Source organism: Brachyhypopomus gauderio, chromosome 9 (genome assembly GCF_052324685.1).
Source record: "Brachyhypopomus gauderio isolate BG-103 chromosome 9, BGAUD_0.2, whole genome shotgun sequence".
Classification (NCBI taxonomy): domain Eukaryota; kingdom Metazoa; phylum Chordata; class Actinopteri; order Gymnotiformes; family Hypopomidae; genus Brachyhypopomus; species Brachyhypopomus gauderio.
Genome location: NC_135219.1, coordinates 22843816 through 22861234, shown reverse-complemented (window position 1 = coordinate 22861234; position 17419 = coordinate 22843816). Strand labels below are relative to the sequence as shown.

General features: G+C 39.6%; 1 protein-coding gene, 1 long non-coding RNA gene and 1 other non-coding gene across 5 annotated transcripts; 2 read left to right on the top strand and 1 right to left on the bottom strand.

Moving 5' to 3' along the window:
- Window positions 1-3442: 3442 nt before the first annotated feature.
- Window positions 3443-6564, top strand: LOC143523504 (uncharacterized). 3 transcript variants are annotated; one of them, XM_077017995.1, is made up of 4 exons: window positions 3443-3670; window positions 4219-4885; window positions 5002-5131; window positions 5641-6564. In XM_077017995.1, exons 2-4 carry the CDS (start codon window positions 4665-4667, stop codon window positions 5665-5667), a joined length of 378 nt encoding a protein of 125 aa, XP_076874110.1. In that variant the 5' UTR covers window positions 3443-3670; window positions 4219-4664; the 3' UTR covers window positions 5668-6564. The 3 variants fall into 3 exon arrangements, with proteins under 3 accessions (XP_076874110.1, XP_076874109.1, XP_076874111.1); XM_077017994.1 differs by having other exon boundaries at window positions 3446-3670; window positions 4300-4885; XM_077017996.1 differs by having other exon boundaries at window positions 3447-3670; window positions 4300-4885; window positions 5259-6564.
- A 29-nt stretch (window positions 6565-6593) lies between these two features.
- Window positions 6594-9325, bottom strand: LOC143522570 (uncharacterized). Its single transcript, XR_013133059.1, has 4 exons — window positions 9275-9325; window positions 8353-8547; window positions 8200-8276; window positions 6594-7210 (listed from the first exon to the last, which is right to left on the bottom strand). It is a non-coding gene; the product is annotated as an uncharacterized LOC143522570 (long non-coding RNA).
- Window positions 9326-17311: 7986 nt separating this feature from the next.
- LOC143523701 (small nucleolar RNA SNORD88) lies at window positions 17312-17402 on the top strand. The gene has a single exon (XR_013133446.1). It is a non-coding gene; the product is annotated as a small nucleolar RNA SNORD88 (small nucleolar RNA).
- The last annotated feature ends 17 nt before the right edge of the window (window positions 17403-17419 follow it).

Sequence of the window (17419 nt, the reverse complement as noted above, 5' to 3'; positions counted from 1 at the left end):
CACAAAAAAATCGATCTTTGGACGTACGAATCGATAATCAGATCATCATATGCGAATCGATTCTGAATCGGAAAATCGATTTTTTCAACACAGGCCTAGTCATTATCCTGGTCTACAGTCATGGCCAAAAGTTTTGAGAATGACACAAATATTATATTTTCACATGATCTGCTGCCCTCTGGTTTTTATAGGTGTTTGTCAATTGTTTTTAGCACATACAGAAATATAATTGCAATCATATGAGTAACAAGCTTTTATTGACAGTTAGAATGAGTTAAGTTAATACTGTGCCATTACACTTATTAGCTATACACAGTGCTTACTTTGAAAATCAAACGATGCCAGAACGCAAACAGCGGCATGAGACAAGGGGTCAGAGGCCAACAATGTCACCGGATCGCAAAACAAAATTACAATGTCACCGGATCACAAAACGCTTAGGCACACAAATGTTAAAATAACAAGCCAATTTGTATATATAAATTACTTTTAAATTATTTACATGTGTTTTATAAGTGTTTAAGTGCAGAAGTGCATACAGATTTCTTCATAACTTATAATTAGTAGGCTTGAAAGTTACTGGATCAAGGCAGACAGTTCCCAGAACGCACCCTTCAAAATGAGAGTTCCTGGATCCTGTTCCGGCAGGATCCGGCTCAAATTAAGCCCTGGCTATAGAATACAAAAGTAATTTTGTGAGTCGTAGCTTTTTCATTTTTTAAGACTCCTCATTGAAAAGTCACATTACACATACCAAACAACAAAAAGACTATAGATCCTTGTTCCTTGTGCATGTGATAAATTACATTCTGCACAGTTACCTCAGGATATGTCAACAGAAAATAACAATCATAGAACAATATATATCTATAGTCACCATGACAACAGTTATCATGATAAGTGTTAGTATTTCAAAATGCAAAAAGAGCAGAGCTCCTAGGCATGTTAAACCTGATGTGATTCGCTAAAATCTGTGCTCCTTATTTAAAAGGACTTCTGAGTTTAAGGATTTAGCTTTCTGCTAATTCAAAATGTTAAAAACGTTTGACTTTCTTCCTCTCTCTTTCATTTAAAGTGCAGGCACAGTAAGAAATACACAAACATCTCCATCTTCAAGTAGAATCCATGTTGGGCTTTATTTTGGTCTGGAGGTCTGGCTTGCAGCTCTCAGTTGATCGGGAGGTTCTTCACAAACTCTCTTAGGCTCTTGCGGATATTGGAAGGTTGGGAAGCAGCACAGTCCAGCAGCGCCGGACCCATGTGGGCATGAAGGGCTTGGCATAGGTGGACAGTGGCCCCTCTCACGCTTCCACCCCTCCCGTGGACCGTACCACTGTTGCTGGAGGTCCCCAGGAGGTACCAGAGCAGAGGAAGCACCTTCTGCTCAACCAGTTGTGGCTTGCAGGGGTAGAGTTCCCTAACCAGCTCTATAAAAAGAACATTTAAAAGGAACAAAGATAAATAAATCAACCCTGGACAGCACTGGGTTATTACAGAAGCATTTTTTTAACCTAGAAAGATTTAATTAAACTAAAGTGACAGTATTTGGTAACTATGGTAACTCTCTGGAATGATTATTATCAATATTATAAATATTATTAATTAATATAGGAATTAAAGTATTTCTGGTAAATCTTTTATCTTTTTTTTATCTCTGGCATCTCTTAGCATATCAGTGGAATTACTTTCTGAAAGAATTGTTTTTTGATAAATGTATTTGAATTTGTAGAATATTTCTGTATACACAACCACAAAAGATTAGACACTGTATATTGAACAAAAGAGCCTAAGCACATCCACTGTAAACTCCATTATTTAACTATCTGCTGTCAGATAATGCAAGATCTCCTGTCAGTCTTACAGAAATATTTTTTCTTTATATTGGACTGTGCCTTAATATGAAAGGAGATTTTCATTTGATCTGCACCACAAACATCTAGCCAAAGAGCAAGAACATTCTTTTACTGATTTGTGTGAACCTTTTTCCCAACCTAGCAACCTTTCATCAAAAGATACAAAGGTAAAACAGAACACAATCATTGTTGTTGTTGTTTTTCTAAAGCCCAGTGGCATGTGTCCTTCAAGATGTTTTGTAAAGAGAGAAAAGAACCCACCAAGGTTATTGATGAGAGCTTGAATGGCAACTGTTGTTGTTATCAGTTGTTGCCATGTAGATGGCGTTATTCTTGGAGTTGAGGTGATTGTCCACTATAGCTGGGACTAAGATGTAGACCACTTGGACCAGGTTGTCTCTGAGCAGTGTGATTATCTTCTGTAAGGCCTCCAAGGCATAGAGGTTAACCTTGCAGTCGTGCTTTGAAAGCATCAAATACCTGTAGCAGAGGAAGAGAGGTATAGAGCAAGCCGCCCATGCATTCATCAGGCACTCACCATATCAGTGCCGTTAAGCCCTGGAGCTGATTTGATAACCCTAACCCTAACCCTAACCCTAACCCTTTCATTTCAACCGACTGATTTTTTCATAAGTCATTCACTTGGATTCTTTGGTTTAATGCAATTTCAAGGATACGCTTGGGTGAAATCTTCACATACATTGTAAAACAAGCTCACACTAACAATGGACACGACTGCCCTCCACTAATAGTTGAGTATATAAAACTATATAATAAAAATAGTATATAAAATAGTAATAGTTAAAACTGATTGTTGTAATATTTTCTACTCTGAAGCATCTGAGCTTTTGACATTTCTTCAGATGTGCCAGCATTTAATGTTCTCCAACGTATGACCCCCCATACAGATCACTTCTGAAAGCTCCTGAAAACATAAAAAATGTGTTCCTTGTTGCTACAGGCTAAAATATAAGAAACTTTAAACAACTTCCATAAAACATTTGAATTAGTATACCACATTGTATTGTAATACACAATACATCACTAACCCCTAAACATGCAGAAAGAACAAAAAGTAAAAACATGTTTTTACCTTTTAGCAAAGTATGATATTAACTTTTGTTTCACATATGTATCAAATACATCTAAGTACATTACAAATACGTGCTTTCATGATGTGTGTGTGTGTGCGCGCGCGCGCGCGTGTGTGTGTGTGTGTGTATATATATATATATATATATATATATATATATATATATATATATATATATATATATACAGTCATACCTCTGTCAAATTTTGACTTAAATTTACTTTTATTTAACCAGAAATTATATTTTTGACTGGAAATCTCCCAGGAGATAATACGATGATGTACAAGAAGCATCATTGTGGGGGAAAAAAATTCTCAGCTTTTATTCACATTTGAACAAAAAGTAGCATGTCCAAAATTATTCAGACCCTTCTCAATAATTAATAGAAAAGCCTTTATTTACAGCAATCAAACGCTTCCTGTAATTGCTGACCAGCTTTTTGCATGTCTCCACTGGTATTTTTGTCCATTCATCTTTAGTGATGAGCTCCAACTCTTTGAGGTTGGAGGGTCTCCTTGCCATCACCCTGATCTTTAGCTCCCTCCACAGATTTGTTGGTATGGGAGGAGTGAGGTAGTTACAGGCTGCAGTGTGCCTGTAATCAGGCATGTGATAAGGGCACCATGGGGTCCTTGCAGCAATAGCGTGGCTAAGCTAAGCAGCACAACGGGACGACAGGGTTGGAGCGTGAGCTCGACTTTACGGAGTGTTCGCTGTTGTAAGGTACGGTGCATTTTTACTCATGTATTCTGCTTTTAAATGTGAGACTAGTGTCCAGTACTAAGTGTTTAGTCCTGCTCTTATATCGAGGGAGAGGCCCAGACGAGGCGCCTCCTGGTGCAGTACTATTGTGGGAGCAGAACTGAGCCATTAGTAGTTTTGACGGGGTTAAAGCAGGTATGTTTCACTTGTATACGGAGTTTTATGGGTTGGGGATTTAGTTAAGCTACATAACTGGAGTGCAACCTTTAGCTTTGCTCTCTAACCACCTGTGCCTTTTAGTTTGCTTAGCTAGCCCCTGTAGCTTCTTGGCCTTAGGCGCTAACCACCTACAGCTTCTATCTTTGGCTGGTATATAATGCTTAGTTATTGCTGCTGCTCCTTTATAAGTTTAGTTTAGACTTGATAAAGACGAGGTTTGGTTCAGAGCGCCGATTTTGGATTAAGAAAATGTTAATGTTGTGGATATTACAACTTGTGTTTGTTTCCCATCATTTTTGTCCCATGAGCCTGATATCATGTTAACCCTTTGAGTTGGTATGTTTTGATAGCTTGCCAACCTTGATGATGATGTTTCCTTCATCTCCTGTCCGTTTATGTGTCCTAAACATGACGGGTAAACAAAAAAAAAGTATCGTTTCAACAACGTACAGACAGCAGGTCCAACCACCACTGCTGTGTGCCATTCTGCACAGCATCGACAAGGTGTAATTCCTACCTGAGCTTCCACACCTTTCCAAAGGACTCAGAACTGCAGAAACAATGGGTGGTTAAGATCAGGAGAGATCATTTTATAGTCACAAGTACTTCCTGAGTGTGTTTGCGACATTTTATCGCTGCTGATCTGCTCAAACCTCCCACTCCTGCTGGACGACGACGACGACTGCGACCTGGAGCTTTTCCTGTGCTATTTCAATGGAATAACTATACTATTCCAACTCCATGATCTGGAGTATGGGAAAGAACAGAGCGTCCACCCAACACTGATCTAACAGAGATGCAGACTGACCATGATGATGATGACCCCTTACCGTGTCATGAACATGACTACTGCGTCAGTAATGAGCCTGCTGCGCTTGATCTCTCCCTCAATGAAAATGAAGAGCTACGCGAGGAGATATCAAGGCTCCGAAAACAAATCGAAGACTTAACTGTCAGCAGCAAGTTCTGTTTGGAGCGGTTTTCTGCCTCTGATGACGACATACGATTCTTTACCAGGTAAATACAAAATATGGCAGGACACAGTATACGGATGGGCCTTCTCTGGTGTCTGAAATACATTGTGAATGAATTAGCCATTATATAACTTTATATATAACTTTTATATTCCACAGATTTGCAAACCATGCCCACCTGATGGGCTTTTGGAAGCAAATAGAGCCAGCCACCCACAACATCATACGGGTTACAAGCGCACGGACTGTTGAGAAGACTGATCAGGTCCCTGACTCTGCCAGTACAACGGTAAATGTTTTCCTGTTGTCCATACAAAGCATGTTATGTCATCATTTTCAAATTAATCTTTACATCAAAAGAAGTTTTGATAGTCATAATGTAATATGACAATAGGATAATGTATTTTTTTCCCCAGGTTCTTTAACCAATTGATGAGTTTTTTCTCTTCATGAACTACCCGTCATTGGGACTGATGCAAAAGGATTTGGCCCATAGATTTAGAATCCATCGGTCAACTGTTAGTCGTATTATTAACACCTGGGCCAACTTCCTTTATACTGTATTGGGAGCTGTTTGTTTGGTTAGATGTGGACACTGTGAAAACTCACCTCCCAGATGTGTTTCAGGACTACGCTGACACTCAATTTTAGATTCCACAGAACTGAGATGTCAAACTCCAAATTCCCTTCTCCTCTAGAGTGAAGTGTTTTCCACTTATAAATCACACTGTACATTCAAATGGTTGCTTGGGATAGCCCCTCATGGCGCAGTGACCTTTGTGTCTTCTCTTTATCAAGGTGCTATCAGTGATAAAGAGATCTTAAAGCAGTCTGGCATTGTGGCCCTCCTTGACCCATCTATGGCCATCATGGTGGACAAGGGTTTCCTTGTTGAAGACTGCGTTCCATGCAAAGTCCACATACCCACGTTTCTGTCAAAGAGAGCTCAACTGTCTAGGTCAGAGATCAGAACGTCACAGTCCATTGCAAGACTGAGAGTCCATGTTGAGCGTGTGATTCGCAGAGTCAAAGAACATAAAATATTCAGCACAGTGATCCCCCTTTCAATCACAGGGAGCATAAACCAAATTTTTACTGTTGCCTGTCTTTTGGTGAATTATCAAAATGGCCCCTTGGTAAAAGCCTGGGCAAACAATGGCTAATCTCAATCCAGAATTAGACAGATGATGTAATGTGAATTACGGTGATTTATTTATTTATTTATTTCTCTAACCTTAAAATGATCCCTTTAAGGTCAGGGGTCGGCAACCCTAGCTCCGGAGCCGCATGCAGCTCTTTGATCCCTCTGATGCGGCTCAGCTTTTGAATAAAATTAATGAGTATTTAATTAACGTATATTATTTTTGAGACTTAAAAAAATGTTCGGGTGGAATTTCACAAATGTCCGGTATTTCGTTTTGGTTCGCTTGAGTGACATGTCATCGTCACTGAAATAAATTTCCAATTATTTTTGCTTTTGTGGCTCCGAGTCAAAAAGGTTGCCGACCCCTGCTTTAGGTCATGCTAGTCTGTAAATATTGGCTGCAATGTTAAGGTACAGTGCAATATGATTAATTGTATAAAATGCTTTCACTTTTATATGTAAAATTGACAACACAATACAACATTATGTATTTCTTAACTTTTACTGTATTTGTAAAAAATGAAACGAATACAATAGTAATACAATTGACAGAATAAATTGAAATTGTTTTAATTGTTCATGAGTTCATGTCTTCATTATGATTTTCTATTGCTTGGGCATAGAGAGGTATTTTGGCATGTAAGTGTTAAAGAAAAACATGTCACACCTCCTTTTCACCTCTTCTAATACACTGCTATCTCTGTAAACTCGCTGCATAAAGATATCATCATGGGCACAGATAACTAAATCACACCACTGCATACCAGTAATCAATAACTGGAACTGGATTTGCCAATAATAACAATGGCTCTCCTTCATTTTGTGTAGGCCTTGTGCCACTTTGAGGAATTTGCAGTCTACATAGCTTTGTGCATTTGGGCACTTAATTTCAACAAGCCCAAATGATGGACGCTCAAGTGGGTCATATACAAGTCCATCAGGTGATGCACCCAGCCAAGAGGCATCTGGATGAATCACTAGCCCACACTTGGTCAAGTTCAAGTTTTTCAGAACTGCACAGTCCTTTAAGGCCTCTGTTTCCATTTCAAGTCCCCTCTTCACATGTGCTGTTTGTCGTGTCCCTCGGATTATCCTTTCTGCAGCACCTGGACCTCTAACGTGGCTCACCTCTCTGAAATGTGAGGCAGTCACTCTTTCTCTCCTAAGTGAATGCCACTCAGGTGTAGCACTTTGGGATCTTGGTGCCTCCTCAATAAGGTGTGACTGTGACAAGGCCACAAAAGGTGTTAGAAAATGCTTGAAATTGTAACTTCATTTCACAACAAATATCTGTCTGACTGAACAGTTATTTTGTGTTAACAAATACGAGCATCTTGCAATTCCAGGACGAAACATGAGAACGTGAAGACGTTACGATTGGGCGTTTTGAAAATAAACAACCATTAAATAATGTGATAAAAAAGCGAATAATTTCGAGTACATGTATAAATATTTAACTTATCCCAACAAACATGCGACGTCAGAAAGACGTTAAAATCAAGTCTGTATCACGTCGGTCAGTCCAGACCCTTTTTTGCATGTCTGGTGGACGTTCAAAACTGGTTCAAAATCTGACAGTGTGACTAGGACCTTAACCTTTTAACTTAACATGAACGTCTATGACAAGTTTTCTATCTGAACGTTTGACTAGGACCTTTATTGGATGTCAGGACGTGCAAAAACTGCAACTGAACGGCAGTAATAGACGTTTAAAAAAGACGTCGCTAAAACTTTCATTCTGGCTTTTCAGTGGACGTCTTTTGAACATCTGACAAAGTGTCTTTGCTCGTGCTGGGAAATATTGAAATGGACCTTGAAAGTGACATACAAGTGTTTGAATTCCACAAGGTGTATGAACCCTGCAAACATGACTTTGTTCATCGCGCTGAAGCGTGGCGCACGCGAGGTCGTGCACCTCTCGAATTTTGTAACTTCGCACGCGCCGCACCTCAGCGCAATGAACAAAGTCATGTTTGCAGGGTTCAATTCAAGCGCTTGTACCAATATTTCCCAGCACGTTAAACTTATGTTTCAGAATGTTCAGTATCGATACGTATCGATATATCAATTTTTTTGACAACACTAATCTGAAGTACAACAAGGCTAAATTAAATTTTGAAGAGAACAGATCAGATCGTCTTATCAGATGATCAAAAGCATATATTTTTTTAACCACACACTGTAATCTGCCTATTAAATTTGGTACTACATACCTAACTCCACTGGCTGTAGTAGCACCTGGTTTTGGCTTTAGGACAACCATGGCATCCACGGGTCCAGGCTTCACCCCCTATTAATTTAAAAGATGGTGTTAGTAAAGTGACTGTGATACATTAACTAACATTAAATAATGAAATAAGACAAACCATTGTTGGTGGTTTATGCCACTTCTGTTCTGTCTGTGTGCATGAAAGGACAGGAGGGACGACAGACATGCCAGATTCAGAATAATGAGCAGTCTGGAAAAGCAATGCAACCAAGTGTTTGCAGATTCCGCAACTAGCAACACAAGAGCAGTTGCTCTTAATGAGCACAACTGGCATTGAATCACGTAATGTCATCTGAAATACACAAGAGGCAATATTTAATATCTTGAAAAGAAGACTTCAGCAATGTCAATAGGCGCAATATCTGTCCCATCATGTTGGTAGTGGTGAATGTCACTTGTCTATTGTCTCATGTAACGTTTGTGCTGTTTTGCATCACTCTTAAAACACTTGGCTATACTGTCTTTCTATTCTACAGTGTTGTGCATGGTTCAATCTACTAGTTCACTGAGCAACTATAAACTAAATATATTTTAGATTTAAACTTCATTTTCACTCCAGATGAAATGCTTACACATAGGAGTGAAACAGGCCTACTTATATTTATATTATTTTGTTGTTTCCACCACCAACAACAGAACAGTGCAGGTTTTACTTCAACTGCTTCTTGAAGAGTGTTATCAGAATATGTTAATAGGTGTAAGTGTTGCAGCCATATGTTAATAAAGAAGTTAAGATGAAAGATTTGAAAGACAGATTGACAGATTTTAGAAAATGCAGTTTGAAGAATAGCTGAGGTGGACTATATTCTGCTTTTGAGTCATACAGGTAGATAACAATAGCTCGAACTGTAAAATAAACTCCCATTTGTTTACTATAGGCAAAATAGACTGCTAATGATTCCCACTCAGCTACTCTGCATTTGGCTACCATTGTAAGCTTTGAAAACCAATGCCTATGGTTATCACAGCTTACGTGAAGTAAGAGCAAGGATAAAAGATTGAACTTGTGTTGAACTCACTTTTGAACTTGTTCAACAGAACTTTGAACGTGACACTGAACAGAACTCGTGTCATTTTAACCAGTCCTACCCTCAGCTGGTGTGGCGTATCTGTTTTCTTCATAGATCTGTAGCAGTGAGCCCTCACTGTTATCTCGTTAGCCTTACTTTTGCCTGATACTTCCATCAGAAATCCAAACATGTTTTAAAAAGGCATTTCTAGTACTAGGACAGGTTGGTTCGTTACTAAAAACAACATCACTTCATTAGACTGCCACCTCAGGCTAGCTAGCTAACTAGCGTCGGCCACTTACCCTCAAAATTGCAGAGGTAGGATGAAACGTAGAACTTGAAACCCTTTTCAAGTTGACTCTGTGTCGTTGTACTTGATGCTCTGACAATACGACGCACATCGTTGATGGTAAATTTCGGGAACTCCAACAGGCACCTTGTGAATTTAGACTCGGCCATGACATCGACACTTCCGCATACCAACCGGAAATACGGTACCATCCTGACACCAACGAGGAAGTGGTGCGTGCACCTAGGCCATTGTACCGGAAAAAGGTTAACTTCATGAAGCAGTGGACATTATCGCCATATGGTGGACAGTGAAAGCAGCGTCTTTTATTTATTCATTTTTAGCCTTTAACTCCATATTGTTTCATTAAAGTTTTTCACGTTTTGTCAATAAGTCAATAAAGGAAATCTGTTTGGTTTGTTGTGATTTGTTGTTTCTTATATATCTAGCTGGTTTGGGTTCTTATTTTTACACTTTTTAAAATTAATCACATTTTTTAATATGTATACGTATATCGTGAATGTTTATGTATGGATGTAAAAATAACAAAAGTGCTTGTGGAAAAACAAGTTTGATTTATTAGTGATTTTAGTGATTGTGGACATTAGCATCTTTGTTTTCAGTTTTTATTCAAAAAGAGGATTTGTTCCACTGTGCTGGGACACAATTTTTCAAGCCTCACACAGCACTGAGGAGGCTGGTGTACATAAAAATTCCAGTGCAAGCTGATAGAGGTGGAGATAAACCGTGGAACTATTGGGTCAGTCAGGTATCTTTGAACCTCAACAGTAAATCCCACATTCCCTCACCAGAAAAAATAAACACACATGATGGTCAAAGAACAGGTTAAGGGGTTTTGTAAAACATATTAACTTTTACCTCCCATTAGAATGGAAACAATACTTCCCCTTGGCCCACCAGGGAAATCCCCGGTAGTAATGTATGCCAGTCCGCCCCCGATACCTACAGTTGCATACATTTTACATACATTTATTATGCATAAAGCAGTTTTACCCTGCTGACTGTCAAAACCTATAGAGTTTTCTGTTGCCATCTGCACAAACGGCAGTCATGTTCGGGGTACAAGCAGAGTGAAGCATGTGAAGTTTTGTCACACTGAAACTTGCACAATGAGTACTCCATGAAGCTTCTCTGGAACATGTCTCCATGTATCTTCCCAATTAGCAAGGTTACAATTTAATAAGTTAGAATTAAAAGTCCTAAAGAACACCTAAATATGTATTAATCCACACTGGACTTACCCTTCCAAACTGCCGAGTCCTCCCATCCAACATCTGCAAAAACTTTGCCTTGCCTTGTATATATGTATATAATATATATTATATAGTATATATCATTTGTATATGTATATATTATATGTATATAATATATACTTATTTTATTTAAATCACTTGTATGATGCATGTAATATTTAATTACAAATGTCTACATGCCATTTATTCAGGCCCTTACTTGCAGAAGTCCCTACAAGGTAAGATATACAGACAAACACTCTGAAAACAGTTATCACACTACAACACATAAAACATGCAACAGAAGCAAAAACAAACAAACTTTAAGTTCAATCAGTGCCTACAATTGAATTATAAGCAAACATCTGAAGTGCCTATGGATGGCAACGATGTTTGAAATTAATGAAGAAGATCGCTTTCACTGCGAACCAAAAAACTAATAATAACAACCATACAAACTACCCCACTCTGAAAAAAAATTCACACACGAAGACGTGACAGTGAACTCTTATTTTGATACACTCGTTGATGTTTTGAATAGGCGCCTCATCAGGATACCTAAGGGTCCTCGAGAACTCACAATATAAAACCACCATCTTGGCCTGTCTTGGCCACATTTCAATCTTTCTTCTGAGCAGGAAAGGGGCTCCTTGCAAGTAGCTGTTGAAGCGCTGCAGCAATTGGTAAGCATTTGTTTAGACGTTACCGGTTTTTCTATTCTATTCCGTAGTTGATGTTTGCCGTTGCTAAAAGCCGTATTGTCAGAGCCTTTTCGACGTGTGACACCTCTGGTACGTTGACAAATGCACAACAATTCTGTTAATTTGTCGTAGTAGTGACTGTTAAAGGTACTGTAATCTTTTAACACTGCAACTACCAGCATTTTCATACGACTCCTTCTAGCAGAGAGTGCCAAATGGCAGTGCTGGGGTCATTTGCATCCCATTAGGCCAGGCAGAGTTGAGCTCATGCTCCTTATGCGGGCCATATTCAATAGTATTTTCAGATTTTGATGCAGGCCATATTCAATAGTATTTTCAGATTTTGATGCAGGCCATATTCAATAGTATTTTCAGAATTTGCTGCAGCCTAATGAAAACTGCACTAATGGACATGATGGCCTAATGCAGAGGTGTCCAAACTCTGGCCCGCAGGCCAAATGTTTAGGCCATCCTTTGTTATTTACATGCAGCCACTACTTGGTAATGCTAAACGGGGGGATGGGTGATTGTGGGAACTGTGTTGATGCATTGACTCAGATGGAGAAGAAAAAAAACCCTTTAAGAAAAAATCAGAACTTTAGCTATTTTTGACCAATCAGCATGTCTCCTTTTGCAGTGAGAACAATCCAAAATTAGTACAAAGGAGGCAGACTTGAGATGTTTTAGAATTATAGTTCAAATAATGTCGTTGTCAGTTTTATAATGGAGAGAGATGACCGCAGACATAGGAAACTTGTTAATAAAGTGCATAGACTTTAATAAACTGCACCAAAGTAAATGGCCTATCTGGCTACATGCTAAGTGAAATAAAATAGAATAAAGGTCTAATAAAAGCCATCCTTTATGTACATGCAGCCACTACTAGGTAATGCTAAACGGGGGGGATGGGTGATTGTGTGAACTGTGTTGATCCATTGACTCCGATGGAGAAGAAATAGTGAAGTAAAATAGAATAAAGGTTTCTCACTATAGTACTATATTACAATATTACAATATATAAATATAATGTTGCAGCCATTAGATTGAAATATGCAGGTACCAGGTAACGGTGAACAGGGATGGGTGTGATGGGTGGTAGTGTGAACGATTATGACTATTATGTATGTATCCACCTACATGTGGATAAAAATCCATGTTGCTATATTTCACTTACTCTGTTGACTTAGAAGCAAAGATGGCAAAGGTTTGCAGAACACTGCATGCTTTGGACGTGGTCCTCAACCATGTCGACCCTTGTGACTCTGATGGAGGAGAAATAACTCTTGATCCGAGTAGTGACTGAAATCTCTTCTGGTAAGATTTCCTATTTTTGTTTGTCAGTTATGGCTGTTGTGTTTTTGGAAGAGACACTGCAAAAAGTACCATCTGGATAAGTTAAAATTACTCGAATATTATTCTATTTCAAGTAGTTGAGGGTTTATTGTATAAATTTATGTAGAAATATCTTTACCTATTAACATTTTTTCAAAAGATAAACTATTAAAAAAAAAAATATATATATATATGCCACGTATTGCTGTGTGAAAACAATCCTACATTACTTCCAAGGTGGCATACTTGAGATGTTTTGGAATTATAATTGGGGTTCACACACGTAGTGTGGGGAAACCTATTTTTGCAATTTAGGGTTCACACACATCTCAGGACTGTCACACTGTGCAGTTTTGAAACATTTGGCCACTAGGTGGCACTATTTGTGAATCATGCATAACTTTTCCAAATCTTGCTTAGGAAAATGAAACTTGATTCTTTTGATTCCTTGCAGTCCACCTGACAACTTTGCAATTACAAGTCCTATTAAAAAAGGCGTAGTTTTGTCACATTCATCAATTGTTTGAAAATAGCACTTTTCGAACTAGTCCTAGGAATTTGATCCAATGATGGCAAGAGTGGCATGGGCATAATCTGTAGACACTGTAGGTAAACTATTTTTAAAAATTGTTGGATTTTTTTTTATTTTCAGGTGGGTCTATTTTCCCATTATATCATTGAGGCCATATATGACCTATATTGCTATAATTCATATAAACATGTTGATCAACTCCCAATTTCAAAGCCTTTTATAGACTGAGGTCCTTCAGGTATGCCAAGTTTGGTTCAAATTGGCCTGTCGCTACATTGTCCAAAAACCTAAGAAATCATAAAAACTCATGCTGCAATCCGGTTATGCAGACTACAGACAAATAAAGGGTCTTGTATGAGTCCGATAAATGAGATAAATAACTTTGCAATTAGATCTCATAACAAAAGGTGCACTGCTTGACCAGAAATGAACCTTTTATTTCACTAAAATGTCTTATTTCATTACTGTAATATCAGTATGGTATTACATGGGCTCCATTTACTGGCCAAATACTGGAACTGACTGAATAGTACATACATAAGACCCCACACACACACACACACTGCTGATCTCAGCATGTGATTTAGTTCTTTGATCTGACTCAATTTCCCAATACACATTTTGATCGTTTTGGGCCTTTAGTGCCTCAATTGAATCTTTTTGTGCACACATTAATTTATTTATGCACACCCCCCCCCCCCCCCCCCATTAAGGCCAAAATGCCTATTTGTGTGTGAACCCGCCAATCGCTGGCTATATTTCAAATATATTTCAAATATTATGTTTGTCAATTTCACATTATTTCAACCTTTCACTAATCAAATCTCAAACATATGGTTCTGTAGATGAGGAGACTTCATCACCAGTAAAGAGGGGTCGCGTGGAGACACACGGGCGGCTGACAGAGACTGCAAAAGACGGCACAGTGTGGCATGAAGAACAGATCGGAAGACATGACGGAGTGCATCCAAGCCCAAGTAAATGCAATACCACGAATGGAGAGCCAACTGCTTTTGCCCTACGGAAAGTATCGAGTCGCTTACAGAGTTTCCTCTGTTTCGTTTCTATTGAAATGCTTCGGATCATACAGGGGTGGACTGTCCAGCATGCACGCCAGACACAGCAAGAAAACTGGTTCATGTCCCTCGCTGAGCTAAAGGCGTTCATTGCAATCCTCATCCTGCGAGGTGTTGTGCGCCTTCCAGCGGTGCATGACTCATGGTCTACAACACTGGGAGTGCCCTTAATCACCAAGATTATGTCGCGAAACCGCTTCCAGAACATCATGCAGCACCTTCACTTTGACGACAAGTACACACGCAGTGAACGAGCTGCAACTGACCGGTTTGCTGCAATCTCTAATGTTTGGGGGTCTTTCGCTGCCAATTACATCACTTGTTACAACCCAGGAAGGCATATCACCATAGATGAGCAACTTTTTCCAACTAAAGGCCCATTCACACCCTACGGTAATTACGGATACGGACCCTTTCGTCCGGTTCCGGAGGTCGTTTCATCCGTCAGTGGGTCCGTTGCCAGAGCGCTTACGAATCCGTAGTAACGGAGCAATATAAACCGCAAATCAGGGGGCAGTAGAGAGTCAGAAGCATCGGGCGTACACCAATTCGGGAAAATCAATGAAGAAGAGTACTGGACTTTAAAAAATGACGCTCGAGTTAGAAGAGAAACTTTGCGAGTTGGTTAGAGGCTACATTCTGCTACGGTGCCAGGTCATCGCGATAAACAGCGATGCAAAAACAGCTGGCAGGAGATTGCTGGTGCGCTGGTGCCGGAAATTTGACTATACTGCCCTCTAGAGGATGTATTAAAAAAAATCATAACAACGTTGGAAACGGAAAGAGGTATAGTGGCCCCCTACGGAGGCTACGTTTGGTACGGACGGACGAAATTCGTCCGTGTCCGGAGGTATAAAGCCTGCTTTAGACCCGTTGCTCTTTTCTTCAGTACATTGCAACAAAACCCGACAAGTTTGGAATAAAGTTCTGGGTGGCATGTGACCTGAAATCCAAGTATGTATGCAACATCATCCCATATCTTGGCAAAGACTCCAGTCGTCCCGTGGGGGAAAGACTATCGGAAAATGTGGTGATGAAGCTTATGGAACCATTTATGGACCAAGGAAGAACTGTTACCACAGACAATTTTTTCACCTCACTGTCACTAGCAAGGCAGTTGCTGGGCCGGAAGACCACCCTCCTTGGCACAGTAAACAAGATTCGTCGTGAGCTTCCAGACTCTGTCAAAAAGAATTTGGGCCGTGAGGAATTTAGTACACAGGTGTTTTCAACCTCTGGTGCCACGCTGACCGTTTACGCGCCCAGACGGAAAAAGACTGTCTGCATCCTCAGTAGCATGCACAGTACGGTGGAGATTGGAGACACCCGAAAAAAAAAGCCAAACACAATCACAGACTACAACAGCCTAAAATGTGGTGTGGATGTCATGGACCAGATGGTGCGAAAGTACAGTGTACGTTCAGGAACACGGCGTTGGCCAGTCGCTGTGTTTTATAACATGATTGACATTTCATGCCTGAATGCACATGTGCTTTTTCAAGCATGCACTGGGGTAAAAGAGAGACGGTCCGAGTTCTTGGTGAAGCTTGCAACAGAACTTGCACAGTCTCATATGGAAGCCAAGGAGGTGTCCAAGGTAGAGTTTCAGCAGCAACAACCCACACCTGACACAGGGAAAAGGGCATTGTGCCAGGTTAAGTGTGGCTGCAAGAGTAACCGTGCCACTAAGCGTTGTGGTTTTTGTAAAAGGTTCACATGTGGCAAATGCAGAAAGGAGATTATGTGGCAGTGCCAGGTGTGTTTAGACAATTTGTAAGTGTGCTGAGTCTATTGGGTTTTCATACCAGTCTGACAACAAGCAATGTAGCTCGCTACTGCACAATGACTGTATGTACATAAACTTCTTAGCAGTTTATATTTCTGTTTAGTTTACATTTCCATTTATGAATACTTATCATAATGTTGCATGCTTATTTTATCCTTGATTACTATTTCGTTGTACAGAGCAACACGTTTCTTTACTGTGCATATACCAATAAAGTTTCTCGTGATGTTTTGCACTGGGCTCCAAAAGTACATTGTGACAAAAGTGCGTCTCTACTAATGACATGGCAGAGACTGAGGGGATTATTAATATTTCAGGGCGAACCCTTTCGGTATTCCGGCGAGGGCATCCTTAACCGGTGATGCACCGGTATCGGTGACCATCAACTTCTGTTCAAGAGACTCATAAATATTGGAGTTGGATAGTGCTGCTTCTCGTCAGAAAAGAAATGTTTATCAATCGTACGAACCACCCTAGGCATTTGTTAGTAGAAAATAAGAAATGAATAAGCTGACGTTTAACCAAAAGCTTTAGAATCAACAGATTTTTTTCATGCAACGTAAAACATAATTGTCTGCATGCGTGAAAACGTCATTTAGGCCTACCTAATCTTTTCAAATTCAGAGTTTGTCATATGCACAGAGGGAACAGGTTTCCTTAGATACAATGAAAAATTTACTTTGCTCCTCGCTAAGAATGCCAAATATGTCATTAACAAATATCTAAGAATATATATACAAGCACATATCTTAATCAAGAAATACACACTAAATAAATAATTCATTTTGAAATGAGCTTTAATTTCCTTATAAACTACAATCAACGATTGAGTACCCATGTGCAGTTAACAGGATTTGACCCTACCTTATTTCTTGACGACACATGCATGGTGGTCTCTGGTTACAGAATTCAGTGGTCACAGATGTCTAACACGGGAAACAAGCATAAGACGAATTCAGAATAAAAGGCCATGACTGTTAATCTAAGACAATTGTTTTCTCTTTCAGGGGACATCGTCCATGCATCCTGGGGATGAGGTACGTGATTGACTAAGTCTTGAATCTGGAGTCTGAAGGTTTCCTCCTGTGATGATTTTGCACTGGGCTCTGAATGTCTGTGGCGAGAAAAGTGCACCTCTACTCTTGACATGGTGGAGTCTGATGGGGGGGGGGGGATGTTAAAGAA